The 21414-nt window shown below is 33.5% G+C and overlaps 2 protein-coding genes across 2 annotated transcripts; one reads left to right on the forward strand and one right to left on the reverse strand.

Annotated features, from left to right (window-relative positions):
• Nucleotides 1-50: 50 nt before the first annotated feature.
• LOC131951894 (ran-specific GTPase-activating protein) lies at nt 51-11424 on the reverse strand. The gene is made up of 6 exons (XM_059314317.1): nt 11322-11424; nt 4550-4662; nt 3990-4147; nt 3555-3683; nt 1160-1240; nt 51-899 (listed from the first exon to the last, which is right to left on the reverse strand). Exons 1-6 carry the CDS (start codon nt 11334-11336, stop codon nt 760-762), a joined length of 636 nt encoding a protein of 211 aa, XP_059170300.1. The 5' UTR covers nt 11337-11424; the 3' UTR covers nt 51-759.
• Nucleotides 11425-11544: 120 nt separating this feature from the next.
• Nucleotides 11545-20134, forward strand: LOC131951895 (mitochondrial fission process protein 1-like). Its single transcript, XM_059314318.1, has 3 exons — nt 11545-11716; nt 13184-13311; nt 17839-20134. Exons 1-3 carry the CDS (start codon nt 11659-11661, stop codon nt 18112-18114), a joined length of 462 nt encoding a protein of 153 aa, XP_059170301.1. The 5' UTR covers nt 11545-11658; the 3' UTR covers nt 18115-20134.
• The last annotated feature ends 1280 nt before the right edge of the window (nt 20135-21414 follow it).

The following is a 21414-nucleotide window of genomic DNA, read 5'->3' on the forward strand; positions in this document are numbered from 1 at the left end:
TTAAGGGTTAAACTATTAGGAAAAAAATCAACAAAAGAAACTTTACAATGCACAATGTTGACAATTTATTTACAAAATATGACAGTATGTTAAAAATAAAATGGTTAACTCGGTCAAACAAATTGAAAGTTTAATGATCCAATTGTGCTGATCTACATATTTGAGCTAAAAACAATGTAACTATTTTAATGACTTAGTACAAAAAAAAAAAACAACAACCAAAAACTGCTCATCCATCAAAACTTTCATTTGGACAAGAATTTGCTATGGATTTAAAAAAAAAAATTTGAAAATTTCTAAGAAATTGGACCAATAAACTTAATATAATACAATACTATACCCATCAATTTTGTAACCATTAAGAATCGAAAGAAAATTTTTTCTTAAAAAAAATATTTATTTATCCTTAATTTATTTTAATTACATAGAATTAAAATAGCTACTTGGTAGCCAGTAAAGCACCTTTTGTCATAAAAAAAAAAATGTAATCAGTGATGAATATTGCAAGAAACATACACGAGGTTCATTACTTTATCCAAAAAATGTTTCAAACCTCTGTTAATTGACATCACTTTAATTCTAGACATAAGGAGATTTTAGAGTTACGTAAACCGCTGACCAATGTCATTATGAATACAACACTGCCCTTTATTCTGCCAGTGAGGAAGGTAGGTAGGAGAGTGCTGAATGGAATCAATGTTAAACACAACATGTAGACTGTGGCAAGATGTAAAATGATTTTCACTGTCTAATTAAATATCACTCAGTACTACCCTCAGCAGGTGTCTCTTCTGTATGCTTATTGACATTTAAGTCTTTCAACTGACCAGCCAGCTCAGTGGTTCCATCATCCACTTTTTCCTTCTCTTCATCTTTTTTTTCAGCATTAGTATCTCCATCTAAAAAAAAATGTCCATGCAAGAAAACATATTCCCTTTAAAACAAAAATATTTCAATTATCTGCGTTAAAATTGGTTGGAATTAACTATTTTTAAACAAAAAAGAGGCTGCTTATTAATTGTTAATGTGTACGTCCAAAGATAAATAATGGGGTGAGAGGAGAATCTTTAATGGGATAAAAATCAAATTCTTTATGGTCATAAATTGCTGCAAAAATATAACAATTCTCACGAGCACAGTGAAAAGAAAATAAACTTACTTTCTATAACTGACTTGGTGTTCAAAACTTTCTTCATTTGCTCTGCAGACTCATCAAATACTGTTTTAAACTTCTGGGCATCTGAAATGGTTTGTCAAAAATGTTATGAAGACACTAAAATTATACAGCCCCCACAAAATTAAATACACCTGCAGTTAGATGCTTTGTCTAAGTGCAAAAATAAAATATACATCAGGTACTAACAAATTGTAGAAGTGGATTTCAAATAGATTAAAAATTGTATTAATATTATTTTCTTTTAACCTATTCAAAATTCACCCCTACTTCAGTGAGTATGTACAAGTCTTTTAATTGGGTATTAAGGGAACAAGATACCCATGTTTTCGATAAAATGTTAATTTTGCTATTCAAAATTTTTATTTCTTAATTCGATACTAATACCTTTTATCTATCTAACCCGAACATTTCGGACTTCTACAGCTTACGGTTATTCGTTTATTGCGATGTGAAACATGGTACCCCCCGGCAAGTTTTCACACTACTACGCGGACAGCGGCTATCTTCGAGCGGGTATTACATCATTTATTGCCCGAGAGGCACCATAAACTTTACAGCAATCTAAGGGCCAAGCACTCGTGTACCCGCTGGTGTAGTGACCTTTTCTTTTGTTCTAAAAATAATTGGGATAGAAGTTGTTTTCTACAAAGTAAAATTTTATATTAAACTCCATATAAGGGCATGCGCGTAAAATTTATGAATGGGAAGAGGTTCATTGATACGCTTGACCAATCATATTATAGTACAGTAAATCAAAATAATTCACGATAGGCTGCAACTAACCACGTGTGCTAGGCAGCCATCTTGTTTCTAGATAAACAAAACAATCGCCTGTCTCGTTTGTTTACCACTTTTGCGTATACTCTTCTATTTTTTGTTTTAAAGTTATACAACAACATTAAGTTTAATAATTGAAACTTTGCCTAGAAATGTACTGTTGATTATCACTGGAACAATATTAAACACTGTTGCGTACGCTTTAAAATTATACTAAGCTGAAACAATGCGTCATGTACATGACTATCAGTTTGAAGAATGTACTGTCCATCCCCTTTACCCCCTTCATTCCCTTCTCGCCATTCAACCAACGGCCGGTTTATAATCTTGTTACGGCATGCTGTGATAGGCTTGAACGCGTTCATCAGGCTTTACACCGGACTGTATACGACACATGTGTTAATGTGTATGCCCATCTCTCCGTATAGGGTGTGCTAGCAACGAATGTAAATACTAGATAGTAGTAGATAGGATAGCTGGGAAGCATTCACTTAGGCCCTGTACTTGACCCTATCTACACAGATGTGTTATTCGCGGTTGAATGAACATTGGTAATCTATGGCTCATCGGTTCCTCATGCACTATCCAGCGGTGGGATGGGGTGGAGGGGCGTGTCTAGCCTCAAGCGTTGTACCCAGTGTTGTGTTGTAGGCTATTATCATAAGGCAATAAACTTGTGTAAGCTACAATTTGAGTAGAGAAAGACATTATTTTGAAGTGAGAAGACCGGCTAACAAACAAAACTTTATCTGGTTTGATGATAGCTGTTCTGAGAATACCGCTCGATTGATAGGATGTGTAATACTTAATAGTCATACATTCATTACCTGTTGTATACATATTTTCTGCTTACATAGAAAAAATCTATCTAAAGCTTACAACATAAATCAAAGCGTATTTTATTAGTCAAATGGTTATTCCACATATAACAAGACGTTTTTTTCTGTTTTCTATAAGAGAAAACGCACCGCGCCTTTTCCCGCTCTTCTTTTCACGTTTTCTCAACTTTGCATTTTTACTCAAAATTCGACATTCAAATCGCTAAGGCTTTGGAACCCTTTGTCATACAAGAATGAAACATTCCACGTGCGTTCAGCATTATATCATCTACAAAACTACGTTTGTACATTAAGTTTACTACAATACTTAAGGAAATATTGATATTTTTGTAACACCACCCCCTAATTTTTGTACATAAGTTTACGTAAAAATTTGTATAAAAAATTGAGTACAAGCTATCGCAATGAGTAAACGTAGAAATGTATAGTTTGGTTTGAGAAATCTAAATCTTTCATCCGTTTTTTTAAATCTCTTATGGGAACAAAGCCTTAGCGATTTGAAAAGGTGTTAGTTTTCACACCTTTTCGCTGTTTCCATGGCAACCAGTACTGCTATTGACGGCTATATATCATTTTTGTCTATAGTTTAACAACTATAATTATATGAACTTATTAAACATCCAGAAATGTGTTAAATAAAAAAAAAAATTTTATCCGTGGTGCCTATCCTTAAGGTTTTTTTCAATTACCTTTTGTCAATATTCTCTAAAACATCTAAACAATGCATAGTTGAAAATAAGTTACTAATAAAAATAACATACTTTCTGCATTTGCAAATCTGATGGCAAGCACCTCTTCTTTGCTTTCTTCATCTGCAAAATCTCCTGTAGTGGACCAAACCCATGCCCGATCACTGCCACAGTTGGGTTTTAGTTCCATCGAGGGATAGACTGAAAAAAAAAGTTTTCAGACAAAAATCTAAAAACTGTATAAAAGCAAGTATCGTAGTATATACCTGGTTCTTACAGATTTTTCCAGAAAAAAAAAAAACAGGCTTAATGCCGATACTTAATCCTGTCAAATCTACAGGGATATAAAAATGGACAACAATATTTTTTAAAAAATCAGCACCAGAAATTTTCCAGACATTTAAAAGTGGGAAATTCTTCAATATTTAACTTTTTTTTTGACAAAATAAGTAACAAATCAGAGGTGCTAAAAAAAAACAAAGCAAAAAAAAGTAAAGTTTTACTTACTATAGTGATTGGCACAAATTTTCAGTGTTTTGTCTCTTCTCATTAAAATCCTAATCAGGCCGTTTTTTTTATGTTTCAAAATTTTGCATTCTCCTGTGCCTCTTTCTTTCCACTCTTTAGGCTCTGCATCATGATCATAGCGGAAAAGCTTTGCTCTCCTGTTAACGATAAGTAAAACAAAAGGCTATACTTCCAACCTTCTATTGGTTCAGATTCATTATTTTTTTTGGGTCAGACAACGTGATAAAAGCACATTTTAAGATCAAAATGTCTGTCAATTTATACTAAAACCATGTATCTTAAATTTTAGCAGTTTCTAGTTTCTTTCAAACTTTGCATGTTGATAAAACAGAAACTTAAAAAAAATTAATTTTTTAAAATTAATTAAAATTAAAAATGTATATCCAGCCTAGCTATATTTAACTATAATTTTAATACTGATATTACTCTCAGCACAAATATTTTTGAAATAAAAAAAAATCTTTATGTTAAGTAGGTATTTTTCTGATAATAAGCTATGAAGCAAGAAACAAAATATGTAACAGATGAACATTACTTACAAGTTTAACAACACTTCTTCATCTTCTTCCATTGTCTTGATCTCAACAAGGGACAACTTGACAATGGGTTCAAAATGGATTTCTGGAGATTCTGGCACATGTTCTTCATGGTCCTGTTGAGTAATTTTCAACTTTAAATGAATAAATAATTTATTTTGTCAAGTGACACACAGATGTAATTAGCATCTGAAAAATCACACACAGGCCAATATTTTACAACATTAAAGGTTCTCCAGGTAGTAAACAAAAATTTAAAAAGTGCATTCAGAGCAAAATCATGGGTTCATGCAAAACAATCCATAATGATAACAGAGCTCAAGACTCAATATAAAGACTATTGTTATGCATTGTAGTGTTGTGCTCAGCTAAGTCTAAGGGCAGCCTATAGAGTAACTCTTCCAGATAACTAACACCCTGTAAGGTGCAGAGATGATCACAAAGTATAGCTGATAGTTTTGGATGGTGTCAGTAAAATGTGAGATGCAAAAATAATAATGGCTAAAATTGCTTAACTGAAAGATAGGTGGATAACCCTTCAATAACTCTAATAGTTTACCAGATAATGAAGTGCCACGTCATGATCACCTCCGTATCTCTCAGTTTGAATAGGCCTAGTAATATTTATTTTAAGTTTTTTCTGGAAGAGATACCTCCCCTACTGAGGTTTTTCCATTCCAGGGCAATTTTTAATACCAGTGTCCAATGATAGAATTTTCTTAAAAAAAGGGGTGTAAGGTTACTGGTAGTTAACTAAAATACATACATGGCGTGCTAATGTCACTGCTAACCTTATCCCTAACTCCAACTCTAGTCCTACCATACACCTAACCCTAATTTCTAACTATAAAATTAGTCGAGATACTACTAACAACCCAACACATCTATTTTTGGGACAGTCTATTATAGGACATCTGTATCTAAACTCATTCCAAGATTATTTAATTTTAATTTAACAGAACAGCAAAATTATAATAAGCCCACGAAGAGGCCAAACTGGAAATTTTTTTTGTTCCCAACCAGGATGACTGTTTTGAGAACATATAATTATAAGTTAGGCCTATATTCTGCTTTGGTTTTCATTCTATATCAAATAGTAATGAAATTAGTAATTAAATGCATTGAACCAGAGAGGAGTCTCATTTTCAGGTTAAGGGTATTTGGGGCTGGTAGAGTCACTCTACAATTTATTAGTTATAGTATATTAATGTTAAGTGTCTAGAAAATAGAAGTAGTCCTAGCTAGGGAAAATCTAGAGTAATGTGCCCCAAGCAATCATACATAGCAGAAAAATCTGAAATCTTGATTTTCTTAGGACGTTATGTTGTAACCATTACACATAGAATCAAACAAAAGTACTTTGTTACTCTAATTCTAATATGTATAAGTCATTTTGTATTCCTATGCATAGAATTTGAGATATTCTTGTTTTAATGACGATCCTCCTTGCGTATCAATGGTGTTTTATACGTTTAGACTCACTTTTAATAGATGAAATAAATATTTCACACATTTAGACATGTAGATTGTACTATTAATTAATAGAATGCAAAACAAAAAATATAAAAGTCTTAGGTTTTAGTTTTAATTGAATTTATTGGCATCCAGATCAAGATTTCTCTAGATCTAGAAATAAATCAAATTTACAGGTATTAATATAAAGAAAAGAATAGAAAATAATGTTTTATCAAATTATATATACAATAAAGTACTTCAGAACATACATTTATACAACATTAGGCCTACATAAACTATATACAAAGAAATTACAAAAATTCCAGAAATCCTTGCCACACACAAAATTAAAATGTTGCAGCTGCTCTGCGTTTAATTCGTTTGCTAACATCCTTCATTTTTTTGTGTTGGGTCATCCAAATCATCATTGTCCATCTTCATTCTTTTCGTTTTTATCATTTGTGCCTCATGCTTCTCCTTTGCCTCTTCTTCCTTTTTCTGTAGCCGCTCTTTTCTTTTTCTTTCTTTTATCAACTTCTGATACTCATTCATTTCATATTTTTTTCTTTTTGGCCTCTTCTCACAATAATATGTTGCCCACTTAATTTCTCTTAGTTTCTTCCTTTTCAAATAACTTCCTTAAAGTTTCCCATGTCCACTCACAAGGTTGGGCGTATTTGGCATTTTTTTTTGGATTTGCCCTTCCCTTTGGAGGCGAAAAAGGGGACCTTCTAAATGTCATCTATTGTTAAGGTAGCCTTCAACTGTGGCTCTTCAGGGACATTTATTTTGCTAACTAAATGCTTTTTGGAAAGATCTTCTTTAAGGAAGAAAACAAACTCTTTCAACACTTTTAGCTGCTGGGCACTGAATTCCTGTTCAAATCCAGCATTAGTTGGCTAGGTAGAAGACGACGGTTCAGTGTTGGTTCAGTGTTAGTGTTACATTGTAATGCAGATGATGATGGTTTGGGGTTGATCATGAAATTTAGTGCAGATGTTGATTGTTCACTTGTCTGTGTCAAAATCAAGAGGGGGCAGAATAATATGTTCATTAACTTAGGGCTGTTCATGTGTTGATGGTGGTTGTTTGCTAGTAGCTGTGGTTGAATCGCCTGCTGATGTAGCTCGGTAGACCATGCTTGATGCCAACTTGCCAGAATTTATAACATTCACTGGGTTATATGGGTATACTCCGTCAGTTTTAAAACTTTTAGTTGCTATTTCTGGTGTTGTCACTTTATCCCAAACAGGCCTCAAAACATCAGCAAATGATTCTTGTTTCACCCAGTGGTCTGTTACGCACTGCTTCAGCCCAGGCAGGCTTAATAACACCAAAAAAAGGCTTGGTCTAAGGGTTGCCATAGGCTAGAATACAGTATAGAATAATTAATTTTCTGAGCATAGTTCAGAAGTTTCCAGAAGCGATGTGTGGCCACCCACCAGAAGGACTGGCTTCTTGAGATGTTTCACAGCTGGGATGAAGCAGTCCCTAATCCACAAATGGAGTATGGTAGCATTGATACATCCATTGTCAGAAAGCTGTAAATTGGCGTCAGGAAATGCCTCCAGCAAATTGCGGTTGGGAATACGCCTGTATGGATAGATTAACAAGGGCGGGGTGTACTACCCAGCAACGCTAACGCAGGCTTATACTGTCACCTGATGTTTAGTATTCGACGTTACCTGGTAGACATGTTAAAATCCTTTACAGGCGACTACTTTTCTACTTTTCACGTCAAACCCGAAACCAGTCTCTTTGCGTTGAAAATCCTCTTGGGGGATTCTAAAATCATGGGATCAATTCCATCCACACTTGACTAAAATGTAGAAAACCAATTTTCTACCGCTCCTGGGGTAACTTCAGCTTTCTTTTCTGAGGGACATCAGGGTTCTGGTTGACAGTTGGGGGTGCCGCTTCAAAACCCATACAGCCACTGGTTTGGTGGAATTTCTAATTTGCGTTTAGAAGCAGCATTTCTCACAGTCAAGATGGCTTTAGCGGTTTCTTCGACATCGTCTTGTGTTCCATCAGCCACTTTGCAAGCCGGGTTTCCTCTTCTACTGTGAGCAGAGAAGAGTCTGTTTGGTGACGACGACTGGTCGTCTCCTGCTGAATTTATGATGTGAAGTAGAATGGATAATTCTTTAGATTTTATGCTGGTTATGGCAGCATTAACACCAGGGCTATGAAGAAAACACTTTTTTTTCACTGGTTGTTGAGATATGTTTGTATGCAGATTCAAACTAGATCTATAGCTAGAAGTAAATGTTCAAAAATCTTTTTAAACAACAGAAAAATTTAGAAAATCTATAGACTCAGATCTAGATTTAAATATATATAATCAAAATTAGATCTAGACTAGTCTGTGTGCCCAGCGAGGGTATAAAACAAAAAAAGGATTCCCCATTTCTTGAATAGATAGCTTTAATAGCCTTAACTATCGTATAGGGTACTATATATATAGTAGAGTGCAGCCTTAGAGGATATTCTCAGGATAAAGTGGAACGAAGAAATCCCGAACAAGGAAATACGACGAAGGACAGACTTAAACGACATTGTCTCAGAAGTACGAATGAGGTAATGGTGATGGTTGGGTCATGAACAGAAAAAGAACCCGAACATAGCACTAAAAAGGACTCCACCTGCAAAACAAAAGAGAGGAAGGCCACTGGGAACATGGAGGAGAGAGATGGAAAAAGTGCAGGCTACTGGCAAGACCTGGAATGAATTAAAAAAATATACACACACACAAACTACTGATACATTTCTAAATACATCCAGGTCAAATTATTTTGTTTTATAATTTTTAAAAAGTTTTGAGGTATGACGTCATATGAGATTCTAGTCCCCTGTATGAAAAACACTAGGTCCTGGATGAGACGAATAAAACCAACCAATCAAAGCTTTTTTATAACTAGGCTAACTATAAATAGCTTCTAGGTTATTTGTAGGACCCTGTAAATACCATAGTTAAGGCTTTTAAAGTGATCTGAGAGGAGAAATAGGGGCGGCCGCAGCTGGGAAACGATTAGGGTTTTTACCCTCGCAGCGTTACCTACGACTTGAACTAGACTAGCCTAGATCTACGACTTGAACTAGACTAGCCTAGATCCTCGATATTTAAATCTAAGTCTAGAATCTATAGGCCCTATATTTTCTAAATTTGTCTGATGTTTTAAATTATTTTCGATCATCTAGGCCTACTAATTCTAGATCTAGTTTGTATCTCTACACACAAAAATGTATAAGCAACTGTTACATTATATAGGCTTTTTGATGAGAATTACAGAATGATTTTTTTTATTAAAAATGTATTAATAATAGCTAGAATACTAGTAAACTAAGCTAATTTAGCATATTTTAACTTTCTGTGCAAAGTCATTATTACTGAAAAAAATTCCAAAGTCAGGTCAGCCTGTGGCACCCTCCACTGAACTTGAAAGAAGGAAAAAAAACTTGACCTGTGACCTTCATTAAAATAGAATTTACTTATGTTTCTTTTTAACTATTAGTAAACATGTGCTTAATATTACCCAATACGTAATAAAAATTTGACAATTAATTTTAATTACTGTTGTAAAGTGAGATAAACAGCTTAATAAACACGTGTTTTCTTGAGGGGGTGTGACCCGGGTGTGGCACATCGCATGTAACTTTTTATTTCTGTGTTTTATGACTGACTATTTGTTCACAATCAGCATGCTATGCTTTTAAAATTGATAAAGGGTAAGTATACCAAGCTACAAAACCTAAAATCTAACTAATAATTCATACTTTCAGTTTAAAAAATAATAAAAACGATTATCAATGAAGAAAGCGTAAACATTCTATTTTTAGGTGTGACATAAAAAAACAGTCATAAACCTAGCCAAATGATTGGATTCTTGCGCGGCACACATTTTCCCGCGCCTCGTGTTCACCAAAAAAGATTATAATAAAATGGCATTATTACTTGCACGGACCACATCTCATTCCGACCATAAGTTATTACCAGTTAATTGTAATGTGTGTAAAATTGATACTTTCAAGTTTCATATACACATAGTTTGGTTTATTATACACGGGGTATTTTAGAGTTATTTGATTCGAAAGATGAGAATTATATAGAGCTACTTTCACTAAGGCGCCGCTTGCGAGACAAACAAAGAAATTAGGCCAAAAGTAGATCCGACAATTCTTAATTAATAGACTTAAATAGAAACGGATAGTTCCGATTTCTAAAATTAACGATGGCTTCGTAATCATTAGTTTTATCCCTCTACCCATTAGTGAAAGCGAAACTGGTCGCCATTTTTGGTAAGCGCATGAGCCGTGAGATGGCTTCAAAACAACAAACCCGGAAGCTGTGAATCGAACGGCCTACATTATATTATATAGGCCTAGTATTAGTGATTGTTACGTCCAGTGTATTAAGTATATTATGGTTGCGCTCCTTGAGTGTTCACGGTGTCATCCATGTGTAGTAGTTAGGCCTAATAAATTTCATTAAAACTAAAACCTAAGGCTTTTACATTTTTTGTTTAGTAATTTATTAATTAATAATACAATCAACAACACATTAAAATGTGTAAAATATTAATTTCATTTATTAGGCTATAATTGAATAAAATCGTATAAAATATGGTTATTACGCGAGCGGGGCAGGCGGCCGCAGGTCATCACTAAAACATGAATCTCAAATTCTATGCGTAGGAATACAAAATGACTGATACATATTAGAGTGTAGAATTATATCAGTACTTGCAGATTGTCTCTAGTCTAGAACTCTAGATCTAGATCTATGTGAAACAGTTACAAAAATAGTGCCCGATGTCTTATTACTATAATAATCTAGAGAATAGATATTCTAGATCTAGATCTAATAGATATATATCTGCTGGAGTCTAGATCCAAGTCTAGACTAGAGATTCTAGTTCAGTGGTTCTCAGAGATTAACCTGTGAATACCCAAGGACTACGAGGAGTGTTGGCTTCAAAAATCAAAATCGTAGCCTAGGCTTAAAAAAATTTGGCCGAAGAGTAAGAATGCAATTAGTAGACTAGAATTTAGATCTAATAGAATTGTTAGGCCTAGATCTAGATGTTTTTATTATAAAAGGAAGGCCTAAGAACAATGAAAGTTTATGCTAACTCTGTCAATAATTCGACTAAATCAAACCATTTTGTCTAGAGTCTAGAGACTATGTCTAGTCCTATATGTCAGATTACATAGGTAATATAGATCTACTATAAATATATCAAATGAAACTAAAATATCGTTAGCTTCCTGTTATAAATTATGCAATAGACATTAATAAGCAATTTAAAGTATTATTTACTTTGTCATCTGCCATGATTGTGATGGATTGTTATTTCCCGCTACTATCCTTCTCAAATATAAAATTACGTTCTATAAGAAAATGTACAACTTCCGGTGATTACAAAAATAGAACCAAAAGACCTATTTCTCTTTGCGGTAAATTCGTAAAAATGTGCTGAGAGGGAGATAATTCCTATTTCTTATTCACTACTTTCACTATTACATTTCATCAGTTTCCGTTAGTGCTTAGGTACGACGAGTTCTGTTAACCGACCAGCCCACAGAGATACGCTGAGTCTATCTAAATTTAATATTTCTCAATTTAAAAAATTAGCAAGACCTAAAGAGTTTTAGCCATGAGTAGTCAATCCAAAGAGTATGATATTTATAAGGATTCACTTTTGAGATATCTGGGTAAGTTCAGTTTATCATAGGTTGTAGTTGTAGCATTCAAAATTAATTTTTGAGTATTTAATCTTAAAATCATATGAGTTAGTTAGAGGAAGGATTAAGAATTCCATTGGTACCAAATTTATATTTCTAGCTTCAACAGGAGAGGAGAAATAATTTTTTTTCTGTTTAAAATGTATGGTCTTATATAATCTCTGTAAAAAATGAAACTAGTGGGAAACAAAAATGAAAATTTTATAAAATATGTTTGCAAAAATTTTTTGAATTCTAATGATAAATTATGTATCAGGGGTGTTTCCTTTATGTAAATTTGCATTAATAATTGTGCAGGCTTGTTTCTGTTTGATGTTATGCTTTATTTTAAAAATGTACATTTTTACTATGACTAATTATATAGGAAAAAACAACATGGCTGATAAAGGTCCAAATCTTAAAAAATTCATAAAAAATGTATTTGTAAAATTCTGTCCCAATTTCTTTATAAAATAAGAACCACACGTGGTTTATTTAACTGATTTTGCATAGTTTTGTGTGCAGGCAAGTGTTTATATATTAAAATAAAGTTGATTTAGAGCATATATTGTTTTCAAATCAATTTTTTTATAAGCAAAAATGAAAGAAAATGAAAAGTAATTGCATTAGGCTATAGCTGAACCTCATTAGATTTTGAAAATGTAGTTGCTTTGTGTATTGGAAATTAATATGATATTAATTTAAAATTAATAAGAGACAGTGGTAAAAACAAAATTTGAAAAATCAGTCAAGAGCTCTGGGCAGGTTTTTGTATGAAAATTATCTCCCTTTGTTCTAATGCTACATACTAGTTTATCATGTTTCTGTCTGTAGTACTGTTGTGTACTGTGTAGTGCACGTCAGTGTACGACTACTCCCCTACTACTCTGTACCCTCTGTACTTAGTACTTAGTCTAGTTACTTACTATAAACGCAGCCGAAAATTATCTCCCTTTGTCCAAATGCTACATACTAACTGTTTAGTTTAGAGTTAGAGTGTAGAAGACTTAGATTTATAGATCATAGTCATAGATCATTAGAAGAGTAGTCTATACTACTCTATCTTTCTATACTATAGTCGCAGTCAACTGTCTACTGTACTCTGTACTACTGTACCAAGTCAGCCATAGCCGGCCATAGGTGTACAGTAGTGTAAGACTGTAGAGTGTAGACTGGCAATAGGTAGAGTAGAGTAGTGTATTGAGTGACTATGTCTAGAGACTAGTAACTTAACTAGACTCCAGTTATTGCCTAGTGCTTAGTAAGTTAGTATAGTAGATCTAGTTACCTAAGTTAGGCTAAGTACTGGTCTACAGTACAGTTGAGTAGATCAATTCTAGTTATGAAGGAAATTTATTATTACTTCTTTAAAATGATCTATTTTAGGCATATTGTATATGCAGTATATGCTGTGATGCAGATTTAGTTGTTTTTATATAATTGCCTTCCATTCTTTAGGATATGCAAATGAAGTTGGTGAATCTTTTCGCAACATTGTTCCAGTGAATGTGGTTTGGTTCAGCTATCTACTAGCCACTGGATATGTTGTTGCAGATGCTTCTGATAAAGGCTACAAGATGTGGAAGGTAAAGTTGTATAAATATACCAAGTTAAAAAAAAAAAAAAAAGATGAATGGTTTAATCAATAATGGGCCGTATTTAGGTGGCATCCTAGAGAATTAGGTTAGCAATAAAGCGACGGCTTGAACCTCCCTTTTATCTTTTATGCGATAACTTGAAAGATAGAGAAAGTGAACTTCAGGAAAATGAATTTAGTCCAACTTAAAGAAGAATGTCGAAGAAGAGGAGCAAAAATAAGCAGAAGAAGAGATCTTGTAGAAAGGTAAAGTTTTAATATATGTTGATTGAATTTGCTTGCTAGATTCATTTTAAAAAGAAGTTGTTCTGACTAATTTATTTATTATTTAGTAAAGTGTGTCAGGGTCGTCTCAGGTAATCTAAATGAATAATCAGATAGTCTAATTAAATAGTAGTGTAACTGACAGTATTATTAAGTTAGGGGTTAGTTTTATTTTTGCTTTGTACAAGCCAATGTTAATAATTATTAGGATATATTTCCTTCTTATATTCTGACTTTTAGGTTGGAATCTTATGCAAAGAACACAACTTTGGCAGAGAGGAAAAGTTGCAGCCAGAGTTTCAAATGAACATCCCAGATATTTTATTCTGTGATGAAAACACAGACTCAGTTTTACCAGATATTTTCATGATGCCTTACTTGCAATCATGCCATGCATCTCTAACCCAAATTGCACAATCTATGTACCACGAAAGGTATGCTGAATGATCAGTTTGGCTAAAGATTTAATTAGTCAGTGATTCAAGTCATTATTTTTTAATTGCTTAACTGTTAACATAATACACTTTTTTATTCACGTATATGTTGAATACCTGAGGCAAGGAGTGGCCAATGATTATTTGAGAGCACAAGTTATGTCTCAGATGAAAAAAACCAACTGTATGGTGGACATGAATGGGGTGACTTTGGAGGCACAATGTGAGTGCAGCAGGCATGGGACCCCATTCTCATTGCAAGCATGTCCAGACCATCATTTACAGCTTGAGCATTTATAAAAATGATGGATTTGTGTGTTCAGACATGCACTGAAAAACTACTAGGGTTTCATGTGGTGAACAAGCACACAGGATCACCCTTAAAAACCCCATCTCCAAGTATGCCAATTAATAAGGCAACAGAAAAAAAAAATTAAATAACTTAGCTCGAGTTTTAATGAATAAATGTGATATAAGATATTAGTTTGCCTGCCTTAGGCATGGTCATAAATATGAAGCTGGTGCCTCTAGCATCTTCTCCTGATGGTGTTAAAGCTGATGCTAATTGGCTGAAGCATGTTGTTAAGGCTAAGTGCCAATATGTAGCTAGACAAAACATTATTAATCCAACAAGTGTTCCTTACCTGTGAACCACTGATGATGTTTTGGGTGTTAAAACAACTCATGATTATTATTATCAAATACAAGGCCAACTGCTTTTTACTGGTGCAAGGAGGGCATATTTTATAACTTATACATTTTCTGATTTTAAAGTGTTGTTGATTGAAAGAAATAATGATTTAAAAAATCAGTATTTTTAAAATTATCTAATTTTTATGATAGTCAATTTAAACCCATTTGGTAGTAATGTTTTCCCCCTCAAATTTTGCCAGCATCGTTGTGTTGAGAACATTCCAGTTGCTGAGAGAGCCCTTGAAGTATGGCCAAATGTAAAAAAATTCATGCAATCACTTATATTGGCCAAGAAAGCACTAAAAACAAAATCCTTTGAGCAACCACAAAGTTGTATGGCTGATCCCCTTTTAATTACAAAGGTTGAGAGCTTTATTTCACTGGCTAAAGTGCTGCAGCCGTTTCTTCTGAAATACCAACAAGACTTGTACACACTTCTTGGTCCTCTGCTCCAAAGATGTATAAAGGCAGACGGTTTGAAAGAATGTGTATCTATTTCCTCTCTCTTGTGCTTAGATCTCAATATAACAACTTCCTGCCAATTGAGGAGTTAGACATTGGCTTCAACGTGAAAAATACTTTAAAGGAAGCCAAGAAAACAGCTAGCTCAAAGGATATTCTGAATTTCAGAATGCAGTGCAGAGCATTCTTGGTAGCAACAATAAAAAAAAAAACTAAACAAGTCTCCCATTAAAAACCGCCTTGTAAGAAGCTTGCAATGGATGCAACCAAAGAAGATTGTCAATGATTTTGGTGGCTGCCTCAAACAGCTTGAGTTCACATTGAATTGTCTTGTCAGTCTGGGCAGAGTCAACCCTGACTCCTGTGACTCGATTAAAACGCAGTATACGGAATGGCACTCCAGTGTTGTTGCTCAAAATTCTGGTGCTTTTGAAGTCTTTAGCTTGAGCATGCACCGCCTTGACAGTTTTTAAAAAAATATTTACAGTGCTAGTGCTATCGCATGGACAAGCAGCTGTTAAAAGGGGCTTTAGTACAAACAAGGAGGTAATGGCAAACAATATGTCTGAGAAGTGTTTAATTTCAAAACGAGTGATCTGTGATCACATGGCATCAGTTGGTGGCTTAGATAACATTGTTGTAACAGGGAACATGTTAGCAGCAGCATCCAGCGCCAGAGTAGAGTATAGGGCTTTCCTGGAGGAGTCAGCTAGCCAGAGAAAAGCCTTGTTATTAAAAAGAAAGAGGGAGGATGACTATGCTGAATTAGACACCTTGCAAAAATAAAAGAAAATTCGGCTGGAAAGGGACATGGCCTATCTAACAGAGAGTCCTGATAAGCTGGCAGAAAAGGCAGAAAACACTGGCAGCCATAAATTCTTAATTGAATCAAACTCTATGCGCCGCTCTGCCAGACATAAAAAGGGAGAAATTGCCACCTTAACTCTAGCCATAGAATAGATGCTAGGGTGAAAAAAATTGGCAATGAATGATTCAGCATTGGTGGATATTTATTTGTATATATTTGTATATTATAGAGTAACACTGTACATAGTGTAAATACAAATTGTGAATAGTCAGCAATTTATTTAAAAGTATTATAATGTAAGCTTTTTTATTTTTTATGCAATTTGGGTTTCTTTTTTGTTTCTAAAATCTCCTGGAATTTTTTTGTAAACTCCTGGAAAACTCCTCAAATTTTATTTGAACTTTTGAACATGAACCCTGGTTTTATCAAAATCTAATATTTTTTTTCAAGATTGATCATGATTAATACTAGCACTACTGTTGTATGTTGAAACAAAAGTAACTTTTTGTAAAGTTTTGTTTACCATTTTATTCATTATAATAATAATATGTACGATTTTTCTACATGTAATATAATAATGTATACATTTAGCAATTTTTAAAAATTTAAAATTATATTTCACGTGACATAATTTAATTTGATGTACACAAGAATAAAGGGACTTTAAAATGTACTCATTTTAATACTTTCATCTGCACTTGTTTTGTTGTAATTTATAATTATATTGATGAACATTGTTTCACAAATAATAGCACCTAAAATGACTGACCATTACCATACAACAAAAAGTTCATTCATATGTTATACAGCAGTTCTTTATGTGATACAAATTTAAGTTTAAGAATTGGGGGGGGGGGGACAATTATTTTCCTGAAGTTACATAAAAAAAAAACATACCTTAAGTATTTGAGTAGCTAGTCTACATTCTGTTGAATTGAAAAGCTGTTAACAAATTTTGTAAACTTTGGCCATACCAATAATCCTTTCAACATGAACCCTTTTGCTTGAAATGAACCTATCTCAAATAGCAGTTAGTGGATGAAGCTTATTTGATTTCTTAAAGAATATTTTAAGTTAAATCTTTCCTAGCAAATAAATCCTGAACATTGAACCTTTGTCTGCAATAGGATTTATATAGGCAACACTTAGCTAAAGGCCTACGATCTGGTATAATATATATATAACATACCTATTTGTATTATAATTTATACAATGACCACTGCCAACATGCTTATAGATCTAAATGGAGTATTGTATTGTACATTAAGTAAGGTGGTAAATTTACCTGTTGCAATAGTTGAATAGGCCTAACAATATAATGTAACAAGTGATATCATTAAACTTTTAGGCTTCATAGGGGTCATCCATAAACAACAAAATGCTTTTTAAAAAGTGTGTTTTACCTGTCCCCTCACACCTCAATCTACAACCCCTCCCCCCATGAAATTACACTTTTTGGTTTTTAAAACATCAATTTCTTTCTTAGACATTACCTTAGCTCAGTCAACATTTAGTATATTTATCAATTTTTATTACACTTTACAAAAACAGTCTTTTAAAAATGCAAAATAACTGCTAAAATTCAGTTTCTCACATTTATTTTTTTAAATGCAATTGTGTGTCATCGTCAAATTTTCGGAACACTCCTTCCCTTAAATACACATCGTTGCAAAATTTGAATCCCGTTAGAGGTGGGATATCATTTATAAACAAACGCTTATTGAATCACTAAAATCTACAAATTTTAAAATAGTAGTTAAATATTATTTCAATAATTTCATTATAACTATGAATGTCTGTAGGCATACAAATATTAATAAAAGTGTTTTTTTTTTAAAATTCTATCTTCAAATAGAAAGAGGCCAAGGTGAATAAGGCTGCTATAGCTACAGTGGACACTCTTATCTGGCAAGGACTGGCATCAGTTATTGTGCCAGGTTTCACAATCAACCGCATCTGTTGGGCAACTAGAACTGTTCTGCAGCGAGCCACCAAACTGCCGGGTCCTGTTAAAAAATGGAGCGTGGTGGCGATGGGCCTGGGCAGTATACCATTCATTGTGAAACCCATTGACCGTGGTGTTGACTGGTTCATGGACCACACTTTTAGGAGACTTTATGGGCACCACTAGACTCTTATAGATCTGTATACTTTGTTGCTAATACATTTTAAAATTATACTGCTACTATTCGAGATCTTCTTGTTTTGAAAAAGCAGATTATTAATTAATTTTTTTGTTAATTTTTTAAAACAGATTTATTTGTGTGATATTTTGATATTAGGACTTTTTTGCTCTATGCACCAGATATTTTTCAGGAAATATAAATAATAGAGCCTGTAGAAACATCAAACCTGCATTAACATTAGTTTAACAGCTGCAGATCAATCTGCCATTAACTTTGATCAAAATATGTTCAAATGACTTGTGCCTATGTCATTGTTGTTATAAATACCTCTAAAGCTTAAATTGTTATGTTTCATAACCCCAGCATAATATACACAAACCTCATAGATAAAATTTCAATATGTATATATATAAATATGGACCATTAAAATTTGAAGTATTTTCATATATATATAATTTATGAGTTGAAATTTAATCACTTTGGTTATATTTTAGAATATGCATCTGGCAAATATAGAGTATTCTAACTTACTCCTAAATATTCTTGCAACCCTTTCATTGATTGCCAGTTTTTATTGTTGTATTTGATCTCACTTGCATTGTTAGTTTGAATCCTTCACTCAGATATCCCATTTTGGTAGCATATTATCAACCAAACTAGTGTTTTCCATTTGTGTTTAGATAGTTAATCCATCCCAATAAGGGCACATGTATATTTTTTGTGGTTTAATAATATTTAATATGAGCTAATTTTTGTAAATATGTTTTGTTTGATAAGAAAAGTGGATTATTAATAACCAGTCTTGATCAAAATCATAAAAGTACAGATTTTATCTTTTTCAGCACTATAATTTTGTACTAGTGTTTTCAATTATTATTTTTATTTAAATCATTTTCTGTCATGGCCAGGATTTTTGTTTGGGATATTATTCCCTAAGATTTTTTTTAGACTAGTTTGTTTTAAGAATGTTTTAGGTAATTTTTTTTGGTTCACTCATCATCATGAGGTGTCCAGTTAATGTTTTTTATTAATTATAATTACTGTTTCCTAGTATTAACCAGATGATTTATATTTTATCTATTGTGTTATTTTTGTTATTAGTATTTATAAAAAGTACAAATATTCAAGTATTATCTGTGATATGCTCACATATGAGGTAGTGTTTTCCTGACTTATCATGTGGCTAAACATGCTACGGAATATTTATACCAGTAGCTTTCATATTCATGATAAAATAGTGTGCATCCATAATTTAATTACAAAAATGTTTGTCAGTGTGTATGTCAGTCGACATGATCTCACTTTTGACATAACTTGTTATGCTGGTTTTAATACTCTGTATGTGTTTCAGACTGAATTTTGAAGTTACAAAGGGTTATAATTATTTCAACAATTAATATAGTAACTGTTTAAACTTTATGAGTGTATTTTTAACCATACCATATCATTGGGTTTACAAAATGTATGTGATAATGTTATGTGAATTAGGATACATAAGTAAAGTATTTGTCCGCATAGCCTGGTCTCATAGGGATTGTTTATTTTTGTTAGGCTATGTTTGATTAAACTCATATTGACTTTTTCTTCCATTTATATTTGACAAAACTCCACGAAGTTATTAAACTCCACTAGAATTTGGCTTCTATTTATGTTTGTTTGACTAAACTCCACTAAAATTTGGCCCCCATTTATATTTGACTAAACTCCACAAGAATTTGGCTTCCATTTATATATTTCACTAAATTATCATAATTGGCTTCCATTTATAGTTGTTATCTTTGAGCAGCTAGTATATGTCTTTGTGTGGTGAAGTTAGTTTTTATATGATAGAACCAGGATTGTATATGGTCATGACATATACTGTAGGTGTGTTTTTGTATGTTGTAGCTGGGTTGTATGTTTTAGATGCTTGGGTTGTTTTAGCCAAGCATATTGACAGTGCCTTGACAGGTTGTGCTTGTTATAGACCAATAGACTCCTCTGTTACAAGTTTTTTCAAACTATGCAAATAAAATTTAAAGTTGAGTTTTACTTTAGAAATTGTTTTTCTTTGACTCTTTGGGTCTGTGTAGTGTGCTGTGTAGTTATGTGAATGAGTTAGTGTGGAGTGTAGTTAATTGAGTCAGAGAGAAGTGTGGTGTGTAGTTATTTGAATGATTTGGTGTGGTGTGTAGTTATTTAAATGAGTATAACTAAGTATAATGTAGTTCGGAAGTTGGGTCTACGATGTTAGGGCAGGTGGAAAGTCAGAGGTAATTTGGGGGGAGGGGGGAATGTCCTCTTCCCAATTTTTTAGCCAGGGGAAAATTGAAATCTCCTTCCTTAGTTGTTTGGTCAGGTGGAATGTACAGAGATAAAGAGATAATGGGAGGGGGGGGGAGGGAGGTAATGCCTTACTTTAATTTTTTTTTGTGGCAGGGGGTAATGTCCTTCTATGTTTTGTTACCAATGCAGTAGTCGTTGTGCGAGTTGTGTAGAACTATTATTGTCCTTGTTGATTAGTCATACCAGGTGCTTGGTGCTTTGAGGTAACGGAAGGGTCTGTTTTATGTTTAATCAACATCTCTCCTTTACTCCTGTACAAGTTTCCACAATCTGCTTCCACAGTCAATCGTTTTTGTGTTTGCGTTTTCTTTTGTGTTGCGTTAGTGTTTGTATTTTTGTTTGTGTTGTTTTTTTTTTGCGTTTGCATTGTTTTTGTGTTTGCGTTTTCTTTTGTGTTGTGTTTGTGTTTTCTTTTGAGCTCGTGTTTTGTTCTGTTCCCAAGTTGATACATTTAAAAAAGATTCACATTGGCGGAGCGCGGGTATGCAGCTAGTATGATTATATCGCAGACTATGCCGTGTCTTCTCATTCGTCCGCATCATATCGCTCTACATAACACGCTTGTAAAGTCACTCGACCCAATCGCTTACCTTGTTACACTCCATAACTCCGTACAACACCCACATACACAGAAGTCACACCGTCTCGCTTCAGTGCACTCCTTATCTTCACTACCGACTCCACACATTTCAATATCACCACAGCAGGTCTGGTTTTACCGTAAGACTGTGGATAATTTATTATTTCAAAATACTTCAAGAGTTCACAAAGACCGTCCGTGCCTTCACACAAATAAAAACATCAACTTTCTTATTATTCACTTGGTGAAAATTTTACGGTTATATGAATCATTGTTCGATATTGCGCACCATAGAATGTGCATTGAACAATCGGCGCACACATTGCAACATTCAGTCTTTTACTGCACACATAAAAACAAATTACGGTGTCAAAGAGAATCGATGCTGAATTATCTGTGT

Source organism: Physella acuta, unplaced genomic scaffold (assembly GCF_028476545.2).
Source record: "Physella acuta isolate Inbredline_101_S28 unplaced genomic scaffold, ASM2847654v3 ptg000837l, whole genome shotgun sequence".
Taxonomy (NCBI): Eukaryota; Metazoa; Mollusca; class Gastropoda; family Physidae; genus Physella; species Physella acuta.

What these genes read in the sequence shown, in the direction of transcription:
- LOC131951894 (XM_059314317.1), bottom strand. An exon ending in GAAGAAGTGTTGTTAAACTT is followed by an intron (nt 4,148 to 4,549) that starts GTAAGTAATGTT and finishes TATCGTTAACAG; the next exon opens with GAGAGCAAAGCTTTTCCGCT. An exon ending in CAGATTTGCAAATGCAGAAA is followed by an intron (nt 1,241 to 3,554) that starts GTATGTTATTTT and finishes AAACCATTTCAG; the next exon opens with ATGCCCAGAAGTTTAAAACA.
- LOC131951895 (XM_059314318.1), top strand. Translation starts at nt 11,659, where the DNA reads ATGAGTAGTCAATCCAAAGAGTATGATATTTATAAGGATTCACTTTTG. An exon ending in TTCACTTTTGAGATATCTGG is followed by an intron (nt 11,717 to 13,183) that starts GTAAGTTCAGTT and finishes TCCATTCTTTAG; the next exon opens with GATATGCAAATGAAGTTGGT. An exon ending in AAGGCTACAAGATGTGGAAG is followed by an intron (nt 13,312 to 17,838) that starts GTAAAGTTGTAT and finishes ATCTTCAAATAG; the next exon opens with AAAGAGGCCAAGGTGAATAA.